Raw genomic sequence first — 16,087 nt, forward strand, 5'->3', positions numbered from 1 at the left:
AGTCAATATTTTAAATTTTTTTTGTCTCAACAGAACCAGAAAACTCATGTATGAACTGAAAAAGATACAAGGAGTACAGGGGAAGAGCAGCGGAGGAAGAAGAAGAAGAAGAGAAGCGTTTGGATTTGATATCCCGCTTTATCACTACCTGAAGGAGTCTCAAAGCGGCTAACATTCTCCTTTCCCTTCCTCCCCCACAACAAACACTCTGTGAGGTGAGTGAGGCTGAGAGACCTCAGAGAAGAGTGACTAGCCCAAGGTCACCCAGCAGCTGCATGTGGAGGAACAGGGAAGCGAACCCGGTTCCCCAGATTACAAGTCTACCGCTCTTAACCACTACACCACAGAAACTTTACCCTTAACTGCAGGCAAATAAAAGGCTGTGCTCTGCTGCAAATACTGGAATATATTCCCGTTTACTGGAATTAAAAAGGGAAACTTACTACGCCATCAATAACACACTGAGAGGCTGGCTTCCGAGGGTCTAGGCAAATTCCCATCTCAAGCAAAAGCTCTTGGTTCCCTGTGCTGATCCCAGTCTCTGACTCAATGCGAGACTGGAGAGAATGGAGACTTTCCTCAGGGAGCAATGAAAAAGACAGGATCTTGGCAGACGTCATATTTAAGATGTGAACTATCTGAAAAGGAAAGAAAGGTACACATACTCAACCCTAAACCAGCAGTAATTTAGTCAGAGAAAACCAAAAGGAAAACCAACTCTTTGCCCCCCAAAAAGAAGATGACTATATACACGTACATAAAAATGCCTATGTATGTTATATCACTCTAAGCAGAAATCCCTCTAAGCAGAATTCAGGAGTTTGTCTCTACCTTACGTTGCTAAGAAGTTGATTTTTAAAAAATTTATTATGTAAGCCCCCAGTATTAAAATTATTTAAATAAAAGTTTGGGTCAACAGTGCCTTCCCCTGAAGACCTAACAGCCTTTCTTCTCCCCCCAACTCCCGCACGCTTGCTTCTACAAATTGCCAATGGTATTTTCTATCCTTTAGGCCAGGGCTGCGGAACCTTCAACCCATGGACCAAATTTGGCACAGGTTCAGGTTCCAATTTGGCCCATTAGGCAGTTTCCCTCAAACCACACCCACCCGCCCTGCACCTAATGTTGTATGTGAAACCAGGTGTGAGGCAGGGAGAGCCATGGCTGGATTGGATTGTGACAGAGCTTCCTGTTCAGAACTTGACAATGCAACTGAGTGCTGCAGAAAGCAGGCCTGAGGTCACTGCCCATCAGTTGATGGGCAGTGATTCCAAGCCTGCTGATCAGCGCTAAGTCCTGCGTGATACTTGGAAGTCCTTATTACCATCACCTGATGAAACTGTGATGACAGATGAGTGGCTATATTTCGCCTGCTAGCAGTAGATGGGTTAAGGAGGGCTGACCCACTGGCCAGATCGGGTTCCCTACCCCTGCTTAGCCAAAGGAGAGCGTTCTGCCACAGCACTGCAAAAATTGTGTTGCGAGATTTCAGAGAACAAATGAAGGTAGCTTACTAGCTTGTGTAATGGTAATGCATTTAAACAACCTCCTTTTAATCCGGGCATGCCGTATCAGAACTTACCTTCAAACCCAGTATTTGATCCATTAACTGGAAACATCTCAAATTACCAGTTTCTGGGTCTGGACCACCCCCTCTCTGCTGTGGATCCCAATTTAGCATCAGTTGCAGCCAGCTCTCCATCATTTCTACAATTATACTAAACCAAAAACAAAAGCACAGTAGACAATGGTTAACAACCGTTAACCATGAACAACTGTTAATACCTAGTTTATCAAAAGATCTTACTTACTAGATACTTACTAGTGTAACCATATAATGTACATTATGAACACAAGGATGCCAGAACCAGTAAGAGGAGGTGGGGATAGACATTTGTGTAAGATTAATAAACCACAGAACAGCTTTGACATGGATATATTTCCCATACATAAACCAACAAAATTGACTGATATGGGCACAGTATCCTCCATGACATTAATCTGGAAAAGAACATCAGATTTGTATCTAGCCAGTTTAGTTTTCTTTTTTTCGAAATTCTCTTGCATATGCCACGTTCTTTAGAGTTTTTCCATTCTCAGCTTTGCTTCCAAGGTTCATCTGAGTTCCTAACTACGTTAACAAGGAAGATAGGTGTACAAAAGGTTAAAATAGTCTTAAACCTATCTTTGTTTGCTCATTCACCTATTTACACACAAACAAAATACCCATTAAATTCTGCCAAAACATGAGAGAGGAAACATGGAACACAGCAGCCAGAGTGGTTCAAGACCTCTGTGGTCAGTTTCTGATTCCTTGCAGCCCAGAAAGAAATAAGAGATGCCAGAGAATGAAAGACCATCAAAAGCATTACTTGCCTACATAGGGAAGAAAGCTTTGCAAAGTGAGATTTCCAGTGAAGCTATGCTTTAAAAAGGCATCCCTCTGTGTGTGCATAAGTGAGAAAATGTTGTAAAAAGTGTAGATGTATGCACAAGAGCGAGAGAGAAAGGCAAGAGGAGTTTGTGGTGGTGATGAACTGAAAATAATTAACACTATTTCTTTTACAGTCAAAGAAAAAAAAATAGTGGGGTTATTTTAGTTTCACCCACTGCCAGCATGTGACCCCCCCCCCAACAAATTCTCTCTGAGGGAATATATCCCCTTCAGGGAAGAAAGGTTGCTCATTCTTACTCCAGAGCTTCAAAAGACAACTATCATTTTAGATGAGGCATGCTACCTGTAACCAGTGCTTTTTTTCTTAAAAAATGTTTAGGAATACTCTCATTTTCCTACTCATAATGAAATACTGCCCCTCAATGAGGCCAAACTTAAAATTCACAGAATGTTTAGGGTCCCCGAGTCCCCCAAGAAAAAAGCACTGCTTGTAACTATCAGAGAAAAGCAAGCTAGAATGTATTTGGACCAGAATATACTTTGGTAAAAGATTATACCTTAGAACCTCCACCTGACACTGTATTAAGAAAAAAGAGCGGCTGAACAGATTTGCACTGCAGAATTCGAGCAATTTAAAGGAAAGCAGGGGATTTAATGTTACCTGCAGAGGCTGTTGGGATTTGGCAGGTGAGGACTGAATCTAACTTCCCCAGTCATCTCTTCCCACGCAAAAATGTATTTTGGATCTTTTTTCTTGATTTTATCATGCCTGTAGAAAAACAGTGAACGAAGGATTGAAAAATAACTGACAACTCAACACACTGTGAAAGAGATTACATTAATCCCTTATCTTATGTAGAGGGTTCAGTTCCAAAGGTTACGTGTACAAACAAAAATTGTGTATAGCCGAAAGCTTGGAGCTACCTGAAGGTGATCATGTGCTATCAGACAGAAACCCACAATTTACTTGCTAGCTCACCAGGGGCTATGCCTCCGCCCTCTGGTGAGAAAAATACCCAGCATCCCCTTTCCCTGACTCTCTTATGTAAACTCGGGTTGGGAGAAAACAATGGCAAGAGTTTTTCCTGCTATTCCTTATTCTATTCGTACCTTAGTGTAAGTGAGATAAGACTCCTTTCTCCCCCCCAAGTCTTTTGCATTTGCTAGGACCTCCCCAACCTTTTCAAATGGGAGAAATTCATTCTGCTGCCTTTAATCTTCTTCATATCTCAGAGGGAAGAAGATTATGACAGTCACAAAAGAGGCTGGCTAGTAAGCCAAGTCAATACATGTGAATCCATCACCAGTGATATCCTTGGCTGAATCAATAGGCACTTGTGACACCCACATGCAACACAACACTCATAATTGCTTCCTTGGAGTGGCTATGGCCTCTTCATTTTCTAAGGAACAGAACATTGCCCGATGAGTGCTTGAATATTACAGTAACGCTGCAATATTTAGCAGCTGCAACACGAGCTGGTGCAAGTGCATTTAGATCCCCAGCAACTGCTCCACAAAATGATAGCCTGGAAAGTCCTTGACCAGCTGAAGGTATTATGCCAGATAAGTGAGAGACTTATTTGGGGAAGGAATATTCACAAGGAAAACCCTTTTCATTTCCTCTTGTCTTCAAGATGGGTGGACTCTTTCCAAGTAGTCCACTTCCAAAAGAGGGGCTTCCCAGGTATATGAAACACTGATATGATTTTACTCTACTAGCTCTTCTCGGGTGGACAGGAAAGGCAAGCAATTGTCTAATAGCCCATTAGTTTGAGAAACAAAACTCTTACCAGGTAAAAGGCTGCTGGTTATGTAAAAATGGTCTAAATCCTGCAATGCTCTCAAAGACAACAGTTCCAAAGCTCCAGAAGTCTACAGAAGTTGTATATGGCTTATTATCAAAGAGTTCTGGTGCCTTTAAAAAAAAGTAAACAAGATGCAATAACAATGGCAATAATAATAATTTTTATTCTTGATACCCTGCCCATCTGACTGGGTTGCCCCAGCCACTCTGGGTGGCTTCCAACATAATATAAAAATACAGCGAGACATCAAACATTAAAAACTTCCCAATACAAAAAACATATGAAGAACATTGCAAGTATTTCCCTATAATTCTACAGTTAAGGGATGTAATGTATAATGCATAGAAATAAAAACGGGGGCAGTTTTTGCTGCAGTGCACTACATCTTTAAAAGTCTTACCAAGTACTGTAAGGTCCCAACAAAAGATGTGCATAAGCTTCCTTGATCCAGATCCTTGGCATATCCCAAGTCTATTATTTTGTGAATTATCTGGAAATGAAATCAAATACAGTATATTCTTCATTTATGCTACTTGACCTTTCTGCTGCTTTCAACATCAAATCAAACATCTTCACCCACGTCAGTTTTAGGAGCTCTGAAATTTGCTCAGTTAAATTAAATTAATTAACAAAATGCCTCAACCACTTTTCAACTATTGGTACCAAAATGAAATACAGACCCATTTTCTTGTCCCCCCATCCTTCATGTTTCTTTACAAACTTCTTACTTCTCCTCCAAGTTTTTGCTCTTTCTTTTCCTCTCCACACTTAAGAAATTCTACCATGGCCCTAAGCAGCCTCAAGGATGCCAAGCCATCTCCTTTTACTTTCCCTTACTTTTAGTTTTGCCAGCTGTCTTTTGACATCTGAATATCACCTTAAACTCTGTGTGACAGAATAAGAATTCTCACCCAAATCTTCTTAGGTACTTTATTCTGTTTTACTGGTGTTTGTTAAACTACCTCTCATAGCCTGCAGCTTAAGGTTCATATTTCTCTCTCTTTAGTTTTTAAGAACAGATTCATATTTGATTCCTTTTTTCGCTTGCTTCTCACAGTGAATCTGTCGTTAAAACCAACACCCACTGAGTATGGAAAACTCACCCATAGCACAAAGACTTCACATTTACTAAATATATTTAGAAGGAAGGGAATTTGTGTTTTTACAATTAATGTCATTTCTTTTATGCTGTAATCTTTTAATTAGTTTTTTCCATCTCCATGCTGACTTCTGATCTTCTATTCTGACGTCTACAGCCAGAACCGTCTGATTAGTTGCTTTAGCAGGACTCAATGACTTAAACTAACAGTCATTATCCATACTACTCTTGCCCCAGAATCTCACCAACCTGAAATCATCATTGAACTGTAATCTGCTGCCTAGCTCAATTTATTCAGTTTTAAACATAATTCTCCCTTGTATTGGATTGCATCACTTAAGAGCAATAAACTACTACTTCCTTCCTTCCCTCCCTCCTCCACACGGACAAGGCAGGGAACATCCATACACCACCCCCTCAACCATTTGATTCAACTGCCACAGAGGGCCATAACAGCACATAGCCCCAGAGAATTGCACAAAGTGAAACAAATGGCATTGCAGTAGAAAGATGAGGAACCTACCAGGGCTACTAGCACTAGGAAAATTTGAAAATTTACTCCCCACAAAGATGACAGTCAAGAGACTCTGTTCACATGTACCCAGTGCTGTGGAAGCTGGCTCAAGGTGCAATGCCAAGTCATGGAGAAGCATGACCTAATCCTGCACAAAGGGCAAGACCAACCTCATAGGTGTTCCCACCTGATTAGCACACTCCCATTGAGGTGCCAATCTGGGGAGAAAGGGGGGATCAGATCACAGGAAAGCACTTCCCTCATTGCGCCTGTGTGTAGAAAGCCAAAGTACGAGTAAATTCCATCCGATTCACCTCAAGGAGAACTTTACTATAGCTTATCTGGCACAGCCTAAGCAGAGTGTAGGGGGTTGTGCAGCAGACAGCTCAGATCTCCCAACTCTTTTGTTTCTATCCTTGAGATTCCCCGGTAGAACTGGTACTCACTTCAACTTCTTATCCCATTCCCTCCTCTGCAGAAGATGGTCAAAAAGAATCAAGGTGGTCCCAATAGTCCCAGCAAATTCCCTGCCTCTCATTAGTTTGCTTCGAACACCACCCCCTCTGCAACACAACAGCTGAATAATGACTAAGTAGACCCATAGCAGAGCTATACAAGCGTTCCCTTTATCCTTCACATCACCGACACTACTAAAGGATTCCAGTCAGAATATTGAAACTATACACCAGATTTTGCAGCTGATGGCTGAAAAGTAGGCCACAGATGTACTTCTTATTGCATCCAAGCAAAATTAATACTTCTAGATAATCCGCTCAGATCATCCAAGGCATGTCACTTACTTTTCCACCTTCTTCCTGAAGAACAATATTCTCAGGTTTTAGGTCCCTGTGTATTATTCTGTTTTCATGCAAGTACTGGATACCATAACCTAGAAGTCCAATATGTTTTGGAAGGGGAGGGGGATGTTAAGGAGAAAAATACCTTTTAGAGAAATTTACATCCAGTCTTTCTTTGACTATCTATGAAGTATATAAACAGCAGAACATAGATGGAGGTACGGGAGGATGAAATTACTCTAGCCGAGTTTGCATTTTTTCAGTTCTACTCTAACTACCAGCCAGCTTTGAATACACCACCTGACAAGGGTTCTAGTAGTAGCACATCATTTAGATTATTTGTATTTCTGTGCTGAAACTGTCTTACATGTGAATGAGATTATTGTTGCTTGTTTTTTTGGGGGGGAGAGGCATTACATGAATCCTCAAGATAAGAAATGGATTTTAATGCAATTTTAGCTCTCCTCACACTAGCCACACCAAAGGGTTCCACATGTAGAATGCGCAGTGGGGTTCCATTACCCTGCCCCCCCCATATATGTGTTGTACATAGGTTTCTGAGTAGAGACATCTATATGCAATGCAGGGCTGTCAGGGAAGGGCAGGCCAGGGACCTACATGACATAGACGTCAGGGCCAACAGTGTTATATTTATTCTTATTCTGTGAATAGCATTGAGAGTGCTGCTTAATACTGAAAGGCAGTATTACAAAATCCAAATGCCTAATGCAGGGAACTCTGAACAACATCACAGGCTGGGTGATTTTAGCATGCCACTCTTCACATTTTGAGCATCCCACATTTGTTAATATTCTGCACAATTTTAATCACCAATTGTGAAATACTGGAAGCACTCAGTATTTTGTGACTGGTTTTATTTCATATTGGTGTTTCATGTACTGCTGTATTCTTATTCTCCTGCATTTTATGGTTTAGCTCTAAATGTTGAGTTGTTTCAATATGGTGCTTATTATACAGTAATATTTTTGTATGAACTGCATTTTTGTCATATTTTTTCTTCTTTAAGTTCTTTGTTGTTGTTTCAGTTTTCTATACACTGCTTAGAGATATCTGTTTATATATTAAGTGGTATACAAAGAGCGTAAATAAAACATAACAAAACACATACAGTGTTTATGCGAGTTATAATGTGTATGGAGGTTTTTGGAGGTGGAAGTGTTGTTATTCTAGTGGAAATGTCAAATTTCTCCAGTTTTGAACAGAATGGCAACCTCCCTAAATTATCAGGTTGCTAGCCTGGGAATACTCCTTGATTTAGCCTTATTATTTGTTATATTTATTAGAAACTCCCCACCCCGAAAAGTGAAAGCAACTTACAGAAATTAGCATTAAAAACAAGGATAAAACGTCCTAAAATATGTAAGTAATATAGAAAAACAGACCCAGCTGAACCCCACCCCACTAAAAGATGAGCAGAAAATTAAGGTCCAAAGGCCCGGGTGAATGAGAATGCTTTTGGCTGGTCCCTACAAATAGAGATTGCACCAGGCACCACTCTCTGGGGACAACATGCTCTCTGTTAGAGAGCCACCACAGAGAACACTGGTTCTCATATCACCACCCTCTGTTCCTCTCTCAGAAAAGGCACATGGAGAAGAACCTCAGATGATGAGTGCAGAGTCTGGCTTCATGTGGAGAGAGGCAGTCCTTTATGTACTGGGGTTCTGACTGGCAAAAGGCTTTATAGGTCAAAACCAGCACTTTGAATTGGGCTCGGAAACTGGCAGCCAATGCAACCATGCTAGGATTGGTGTTATGTGCTCAAACCATTCCACCCGGGTGAACAACCTGGCCAATTGTGCACCAGCTGCAGTTTCCAATTTGTCTTCAAAGGCAGCCTTATGTATAATGCATTGCAGTAAACAGCAAACCTTGAGGTCAAGTGTCCTCAGTGGTGTGGAGTACTTTTTTTCTATCTTAGGCTAGTAAAGCAGCTGTACTCTGTACCAGACAGTTATAGTCTGGGAAGATTGATATCTGCTCAGTTAGGCTACAGCAACAAGTGAGTTAGGCGTGTTAGGGAGTATCAGACCTAGATGGATGAAACAGGAAGCCTAGTCATCTTGGTTTCTTTATTCTACTCAGGGAGGAGCACACAGAATGACTGGGCAGTATGCACCAATACATAATAAGGAATAAAGTCTGGTTTGTTGTTACACGTGAATGTGGTCAATGACAGAACAATACAGTTAGGGGTATCGTGTCTGAATCCTAAACTGAGATCAGAATCTAAGGCAAAAATCTGTTTTCATTTTAGAATTCATATTTCTAGACATCATTTGAAAGCACACGGCCCGCATTTCCTGAATTGCCAAAATGGAAGGAGTGTTGGGGCAGACGTTAAAAGGAAAGCTCTCTTTGTCCCTCCTAATGATGGCTGGGTTCTACTTCCATCATTTGGTGTGCCTCCTCCAGTTCAATATGCACCATCATTCTAACTGGTGACAAATATTTTTTCGAGCTATTGAATCCAAAATAATTTTACATTCAAACAGTGCTATCAGAATCAATTAGGCAAGCTAAGGAAGGTCATATGAGGTCATGAGTACTTTGAGGTTTTTTACAATCAAGTGGTATATAAATTTTATGAAATAAAATAACAAATGCCAAAATTAAAGGGATTTGTGCATCCTAAGTTTCAAGGCAAAATTAGCAGTCTGAGAACCTCAAAGGCTTGTCGCAAATGCACAAAAGGGAACAGATGACTTACCAATGTCGCTAAGAAGAGAAAGTATTTGACTCTCTTTAAGGCCGCAGCAATTTTCCGGTAAGTTCAACAGCTACAAGGAAGGATAAATAGTTGACATTTGATATACAGTTCAGCCATCAATATAGCGTACACCCTTCTAAGAACGAAAGAATTTATGAGCAAGCGATTGCTTGGAGAACACAAAACCTATATGAAAGAAGCCTCTGTATACACTTAAAGTGAGGATCTACTTCAGCAATCTATCGTATTGTCCACAAACATCTTTAAAGCAGAAAACCATCCTATACAGTTGTTACGTTTAAAATGGAGGGGCACTGCCTGGTTCCAAGACTACAGTGGTACCTCGGGTTAAGTACTTAATTCGTTCCGGAGGTCCGTTCTTAACCTGAAACTGTTCTTAACCTGAAGCACCACTTTAGCTAATGGGGCCTCCGGCTGCCACCCCGCCGCCAGAGCACAATTTCTGTTCTCATCCTGAACCCGAGGTACTATTTCTGGGTTAGCGGAGTCTGTAACCTAAAGCGTATGTAACCCGAGGTACCACTGTACTTATTTCTTTAATATACTTATATCCCGCCTTTCTGCCTGGTAACAGGCCTTCAGGGTAGTTTAGAATAAAATAAAAGGCTAAAGGAAAAGTAATTTCTGAGGGTGTTCTGGTCTACCTAAACCAGGGATGGGGAACCTTTTATGGTCAGCAGGTCAGAGAGTTATCTTCCCACCCTTGGTGGGCCAAACCTGACTCACAGTGATGTCAGATGGTGCCCGAGGCTCTCAAAAGTATCATTTGCTTTTGAGAGAAATAAGTGTGGCCTTGCTTTGGTCCCATCCATCACAGGTTCCAGCCCCACCCAACACTGGTATGCAGCCTTCAGGGAATACAACATAAAAAGGTTGCCTGAACTTGAACGAAGGGGTACCATTTGTTTCCCTTATCCCATCCAGTTTGACAGTTGCACACTTACTTCTCCCATGCTCCCTAAGCCTGGCAAGCAGCACAAGTCCAAAATAAGGTTGTCAGGAACGTCAGTCACCTCAGGAAATGATAACAGCACATCACCCTTCTCCACATACTGCGCCCAGCTATAGTCTCCAACCCAAAATCTAAACGGCATCAGCAGTCAAAGAAACAGGCCGTACCTTTCTGAGATCTCCTTTGCAGCAATATTCCATAGCCAAAAGTGGGACGTCATTGACAAGGAAATTCATCTCGTCAGGCACTTCACAGGCTTTTACAATATTGGGATGGTTCAGCCTAAATAAACGAAGGAAAGAAATTGGAAGTATTCTGAAAATGCATACTACTACAGACAATCCTTTCCTTCTGAATTTCATGAAGCGGCGCAGGATCAAACATTTTGTTTTGAAAACTGGGATAGATAAAACCAAACTTAGCTTAATCAAGCCTATGCAGTTTGAAAAATAAGATGGGAATTCTGAGAAGCAGCACAGCAGCTGCAGTGGCAAGCCTTCCAACGGAAGATGCTGCTACAGGGTCGAGTGGTGACTCTCAAAGAACAGCAACTGTATGGCTGATATGCCTTCTGCTTCCAAACAAGCCTCTTGGAGCACAGCAGCAGCCATTACAACATCCCTCTACCCACCAGGCAGAAAGAAGAATTTGGAAGGGGACACTAACAATGAAGCAGCAGCAAAACTTCAAAATGGGTGCTGAGATGTGCAAAATCGGAACCATCAAATGCCAAACGCATTTCAGATACACCTTCCTCAGGGGAAAAATATGACTGGTTATGATTGTCTACAACTAACAGGAGACTCTCCTTCCTTCAGCCTTTCGTCTTCACAACACCATGGCTGTGTCTGTATGTGGTTGTATCCTGGATGGGAGAGATAGAGATTGGTTTTGTCTCTCCACCAATGGATTCCAAGTTTAGCAGGTATCTTGGCACAAATAAGATCCATTGAAACTGCTTTCAGGGGGACCCACCAGCAAAGATCCAACCTTTGGGTTTATGGTGACAGAAATACAACCATTGAATCGTAGAACTGTAGAGTTGGAAGGGACCCCATGGATCCTCTAATCCAACCCCCTGCAATGCAGGAATCTCAGCCAGATCATACATGACAGATGGCCATCCAACCTCTGCTTAAAAACCTCCAAAGATGGACCTACTTTTTCATGATCTGGATCTCATGGCACCACCGATCTTTGTTTTTCACACTTAGTTCCAAGCGACATGACTTGATTGCTATCTTCGTACCCAGATCCTACAATTGACAGGAGAGAAACCACAAGAGAGGGTTAAAATGTATTACCACAGCAGCATATTCCACATCTAGAAGGAGCTGTCCAGGCATTTTTAGGACTATAGCTATTCCCTTCTGGGATACACCAGCTGCCCTTGCTTTCGTTTCAAGCCCCTTTTTGTGGAAAATTAAGGGAAAGCATCAAAGAGGTATCCTACTGAACTTCTTTTCTTTAAGGTGATAAACAAAATAAACTGAAGATGAAAACATACAGAAATGTTCCCGAATGTCAAAGCAGGTTTGAAAGCAGCATAAAACTGAACAATATGTATTGTTAATGTATCATTCGGAAACATTAACAAAAAGACCCAAACCCCACCCATTTCCCCATAAATCTGTTAGGCTGGTTTATAAGTGTATCCTTTTGTAATATATTAGGTTAATCTCAGTTACCTCTTTAAGGTTTATTACACTTTTTAAGTGTGTTTGTGGGAGGGGAATTATTGGTTTGTTTGTTTTGGTTTTATGTATTTTGCATTAATGCTTTGTATTTTTCTGTTGTGAACTGCCCTGGGATCTTCAGGGGAAGGGCAGTATACAAATTTAATAAACTATATATAGATTATCAAACATTAATTATTACTTTTTTGCGTTATTTTGTGAAATTTGGCATGCTGCTCTGCTCGATTGCTGAAGAAAAAAAAGGGGGGGGGGAGAGGGAAAGCCACCTCCTTCAAAGCAGTTTTAGGAAAAATGACAAAGCAGGGCATTTAGCTGAAGTGCCAGGGGTAAACTTAAAACCTCTTGCATTGGCTTGAGGGGGTCGGCTGGCTTCTTCGAAAGCAGACACCTTGTTTTCTCAACTGGGCAGGAAGATGGTGATCTGAAGGTGGGGGATATTTTACTTTACTTCTTCTTCTTTCCCCCTTTCATCCCATTTTATCTTTTAGATCTCACCACCTCAACATTTTGAAATTTTAAATTATTATTATTATATTTTATTATTATATCATTTTGGGGTTTTTTCTTTTCTTTTCAGTATCTACTTTTCCATACCCTCCTTCACCCCCTTTTTCTATTTACTTACTATTATGGTCCCCTTCCCTTCTCTTTTCTGAATAAACAAACAAACAAACAAGAATACTATATCTCTATAGGCATACTGGGGGCGGGTTATTGGGTTGCTGTTTTCTTTTTGAATATATGTGTGTGTGTGTATATATCTATATATATATATATATAGTTTTATATATATAGATATATAGTTCTGTGAACCGCTCTGAGACCTCCAAGTATTGGGTGGTATATAAATTTAATAAACAAACAACAACAAGAACAGAAGACGACGACAACAACAAGACCATCACCACCACAATAATAATAATAATAATAATAATAGAAGACCACAGCGCAGGGCCAGATTTAGGTTTGATGAGGCCCTAAGCTACTGAAGGTAATGGGGCCCTTTATATTTCCAGCTGCCCTTTGTCAACAACAAACTGTCATCACTGTTTTCCGTGTTGAATATATGCTATATGGCAATTTACGGACCTAACAGGTATCTCAAGCCATTTGCACATAACAAATGGGAGCCTACACAACACAAAACACTGTTGCTTTATGTAGGTTTTATTAGTTTTGTATCTATTATTTTGGAAATCTACACCCCAAGAGAGTGGGGCCCTAAGCTATAGCTTGTTTAGCTTATATATCCGTAAACCCGGTACTGCCACAGCGCAGGGAAGGCGCCTGCGCGCCTTGCTATCAAGAGGCGGGGAGTTCCGAAGGCCACGAAAGGGCCGAGTTGCTTCGCGTTCGCCGCCCCCCCCCCGCCCTCCTCCTGAGGCGGCTCCCGCCCCCCCCCTCGCCCGCCCCCGCGAACCCACCCGGTGCTGGTAGAGCGAGACGTTGCCGAAGCCGCCGGTGCCGAGCCGCTCCCGCATCTCCCAGGGCTCGCAGGCGGCGCTGCCGGGCGGACCCCCGCGGAGGGACGGCGGCCTCTCCATCCTCCCTCCCGCCCTCCGCGCGGCCTGCGCCGCCCCCGACTCCCGCCGCTCGCCTCACAGCCGAGACCGCGCCAGCTCTCGCGAGACTTGAGGGCAGGCCGAGAGGCCGCCGGCGTCGTGGGCGGAGGGAGGGAAGCGCTCCCTGGAGACCGGGGGGGGGGAGGGGAGGGGCAAGGGGCGGAGCTTTCTTCTCCTTTCCCTTTCCACCAATGATCTCTCTCTTCCTGCCCTCATGCTGCGTTTTCAAGAGAATCGTTGAGTTGGAATGGGACCCCTCCGGGTCATCTAGTCCAACCCCCCTGCCAAGCAGGGATCTTATCTGGGTAGAATACTGAGCCGAGCAGGCTACCGGTATCACACACACACACACACACACACACACACAATTTTATAATAATATTATAAAATAATTTTATAATAATATTATAAAATAATTTTATAATAATATTATAAAATAATTTTATAATAATATTATAAAATAATTTTATAATAATATTATAAAATAATTTTATAATAATATTATAAAATAATTTTATAATAATATTATAAAATAATTTTATAATAATATTATAAAATAACAACAATAATATTATTATTATACACACACATACACACACACTGCTTTTTTCTGGGGGTACGCATACCCCTAAACATTTTGTGAATCTTTGTACTTTTGTCCATTTTCTGTATTTATTTTCCTGATTCGAAATATAAAATGGTGATTTTCTTGAGTCAAAATAAGAGTACCCCTCAACATTTTTTTTAAAAGCAAGGGTAGGCAAACTAAGGCCCAGGGGCCGGATCCGGCCCAATCGCCTTCTCAATCCGGCCTGTGGACAGTCCGGGAATCAGCGTGTTTTTACATGAGTAGAATGTGTCCTTTTATTTAAAATGCATCTCTGGGTTATTTGTGGGGCCTGCCTGGTGTTTTCACATGAGTGGAATGTGTGCTTTTATTTAAACTGCATCTTTGGGTTATTTGTGGGGCATAGAAATTCATTCATTTCCCCCACCCCAAAAAAATATAGTCTGGCCCCCTCAAGGTCTGAGGGACAGTGGACCGGCCCCCTGCTGAAAAAGTTTGCTGACCCCTGATCCAGACCTTCTGTTTTTGGATTCCAGCTCCCAGCCCCTGCTTACAAGACTAATATCCGTTCTAATATATTATGTTTTTTTCCAGGAACTGGTGCTTATTCCCAAGTAAATGTCTTAAGCAGGACAGCTGCAGAAATAGACCCCATGACGGTGCCACGATTTGAGTGAGTTAAAACAACAACCACCGTGAAACAGTATACACTCTATTTTTTTTATTTTTGTTTCTATTTTCGTTTATGATGTTATCTGCTCACAATTTATCTGTAAATAATTAATAAACCATTTCCATTCTTTCATAAAACATTTGTTGCCTTGATTTCTTATTCTTCCGGTAAGTTTTGCCATTTCTGCATATTCCATAAGTTTTTGTATCCATTCTTCCTTTGCTGGCTTCTTTCCATTTTGGTGTGCGTAACATTCTTGCCGCTGAATAAGTTTATGTACAGTTTAGGTATAATTCTGTCCCTATAATTCCGAAAAGAAAAGCTTCTGGTTGTTGTTTTTTTACAAATATTATTTTAAACATCCTTTTCAATTCATTATATATCATTTCCCAAGAAGATTTAACCTTTCTACAAGACAACCACATTCTTTTTACATTTCCAACACTTCTTTGATTCAGATTTATAATTTTTTGCCAATATTTTATATTTTAGTCTGGATTTTCCCCCTTGCCACGCCTCACCCAGTTAAGACAATTAAGCCAGGACATGAAATTCCCATTGGTCCACTACCGCCGCAAAAATTGTTCTCAGAGGGTGATGGGAGCAGTGGTAGCATCGCACTGCAGGAAGGATACCCTCTCCCCACCTGCCCATTCTTACCCATGGGCATAGCAGGGGGCAGCTGTCCCCCCACCCTAAATCACGTAAATCAGTAATAATACTAAATTAATTGACGTTCTGCCTGCCTAACATGAAACCTGCCCCCCCCCCAAAAAAACATACATTCTGGCTACGCCCATGCTCTCAACTTGCATTTTTTAAAAAATACAGTTTGTATTAATTTTTTTAAAATTTACATTTCAAGAGAGTCATTTAGACAACCTTAAATCAATGACTTCTCTTCTTCTCTTTCCTTGGTTCATTTTGCAGACCGTAAGGTAAAGGTAAAGGTAAAGGTAAAGGTAAAGGTAAAGGGACCCCTGACCATTAGGTCCAGTCGTGACTAACTCTGGGGTTGCGGCGCTCATCTCGCTTTACTGGCCGGCATACAGCTTCCGGGTCATGTGGCCAGCATGACTAAGCCGCTTCTGGCGAACCAGAGCAGCGCACGGAAACGCCGTTTACCTTCCCGTCGGAGTGGTACCTATCTATCTACTTGCACTTTGACATGCTTTCGAACTGCTAAGTTGGCAGGAACAGGGCCCGAACAACAGGAGCTCATCCCGTTGCGGGGATTGAACTGCCGACCTTCTGATCGGCAAGTCCTAGG

General features: G+C 41.6%; 1 protein-coding gene across 1 annotated transcript in view; it reads right to left on the reverse strand.

Annotated features, from left to right (window-relative positions):
* Nucleotides 1-13,602, reverse strand: part of CHUK (component of inhibitor of nuclear factor kappa B kinase complex) — a 28,697-nt gene extending 15,095 nt beyond the window's left edge. The window contains exons 1-10 of the mRNA XM_081005486.1: nt 13,439-13,602; nt 11,479-11,573; nt 10,485-10,599; nt 9,345-9,414; nt 6,617-6,705; nt 4,604-4,693; nt 4,189-4,313; nt 3,057-3,164; nt 1,583-1,718; nt 444-638 (exon numbers count right to left, since the gene is read on the reverse strand). Coding sequence (XP_080861612.1) covers nt 444-638; nt 1,583-1,718; nt 3,057-3,164; nt 4,189-4,313; nt 4,604-4,693; nt 6,617-6,705; nt 9,345-9,414; nt 10,485-10,599; nt 11,479-11,573; nt 13,439-13,558 — 1,143 coding nt within the window. The 5' untranslated portion in view covers nt 13,559-13,602. The remainder of the gene's footprint in view (nt 1-443; nt 639-1,582; nt 1,719-3,056; nt 3,165-4,188; nt 4,314-4,603; nt 4,694-6,616; nt 6,706-9,344; nt 9,415-10,484; nt 10,600-11,478; nt 11,574-13,438) is intronic.
* Between the last annotated feature and the right edge of the window lie 2,485 nt (nt 13,603-16,087).

This window comes from Podarcis pityusensis (assembly GCF_964106645.2).
Source record: "Podarcis pityusensis genome assembly, chromosome: 5".
Taxonomy (NCBI): domain Eukaryota; kingdom Metazoa; phylum Chordata; class Lepidosauria; order Squamata; family Lacertidae; genus Podarcis; species Podarcis pityusensis.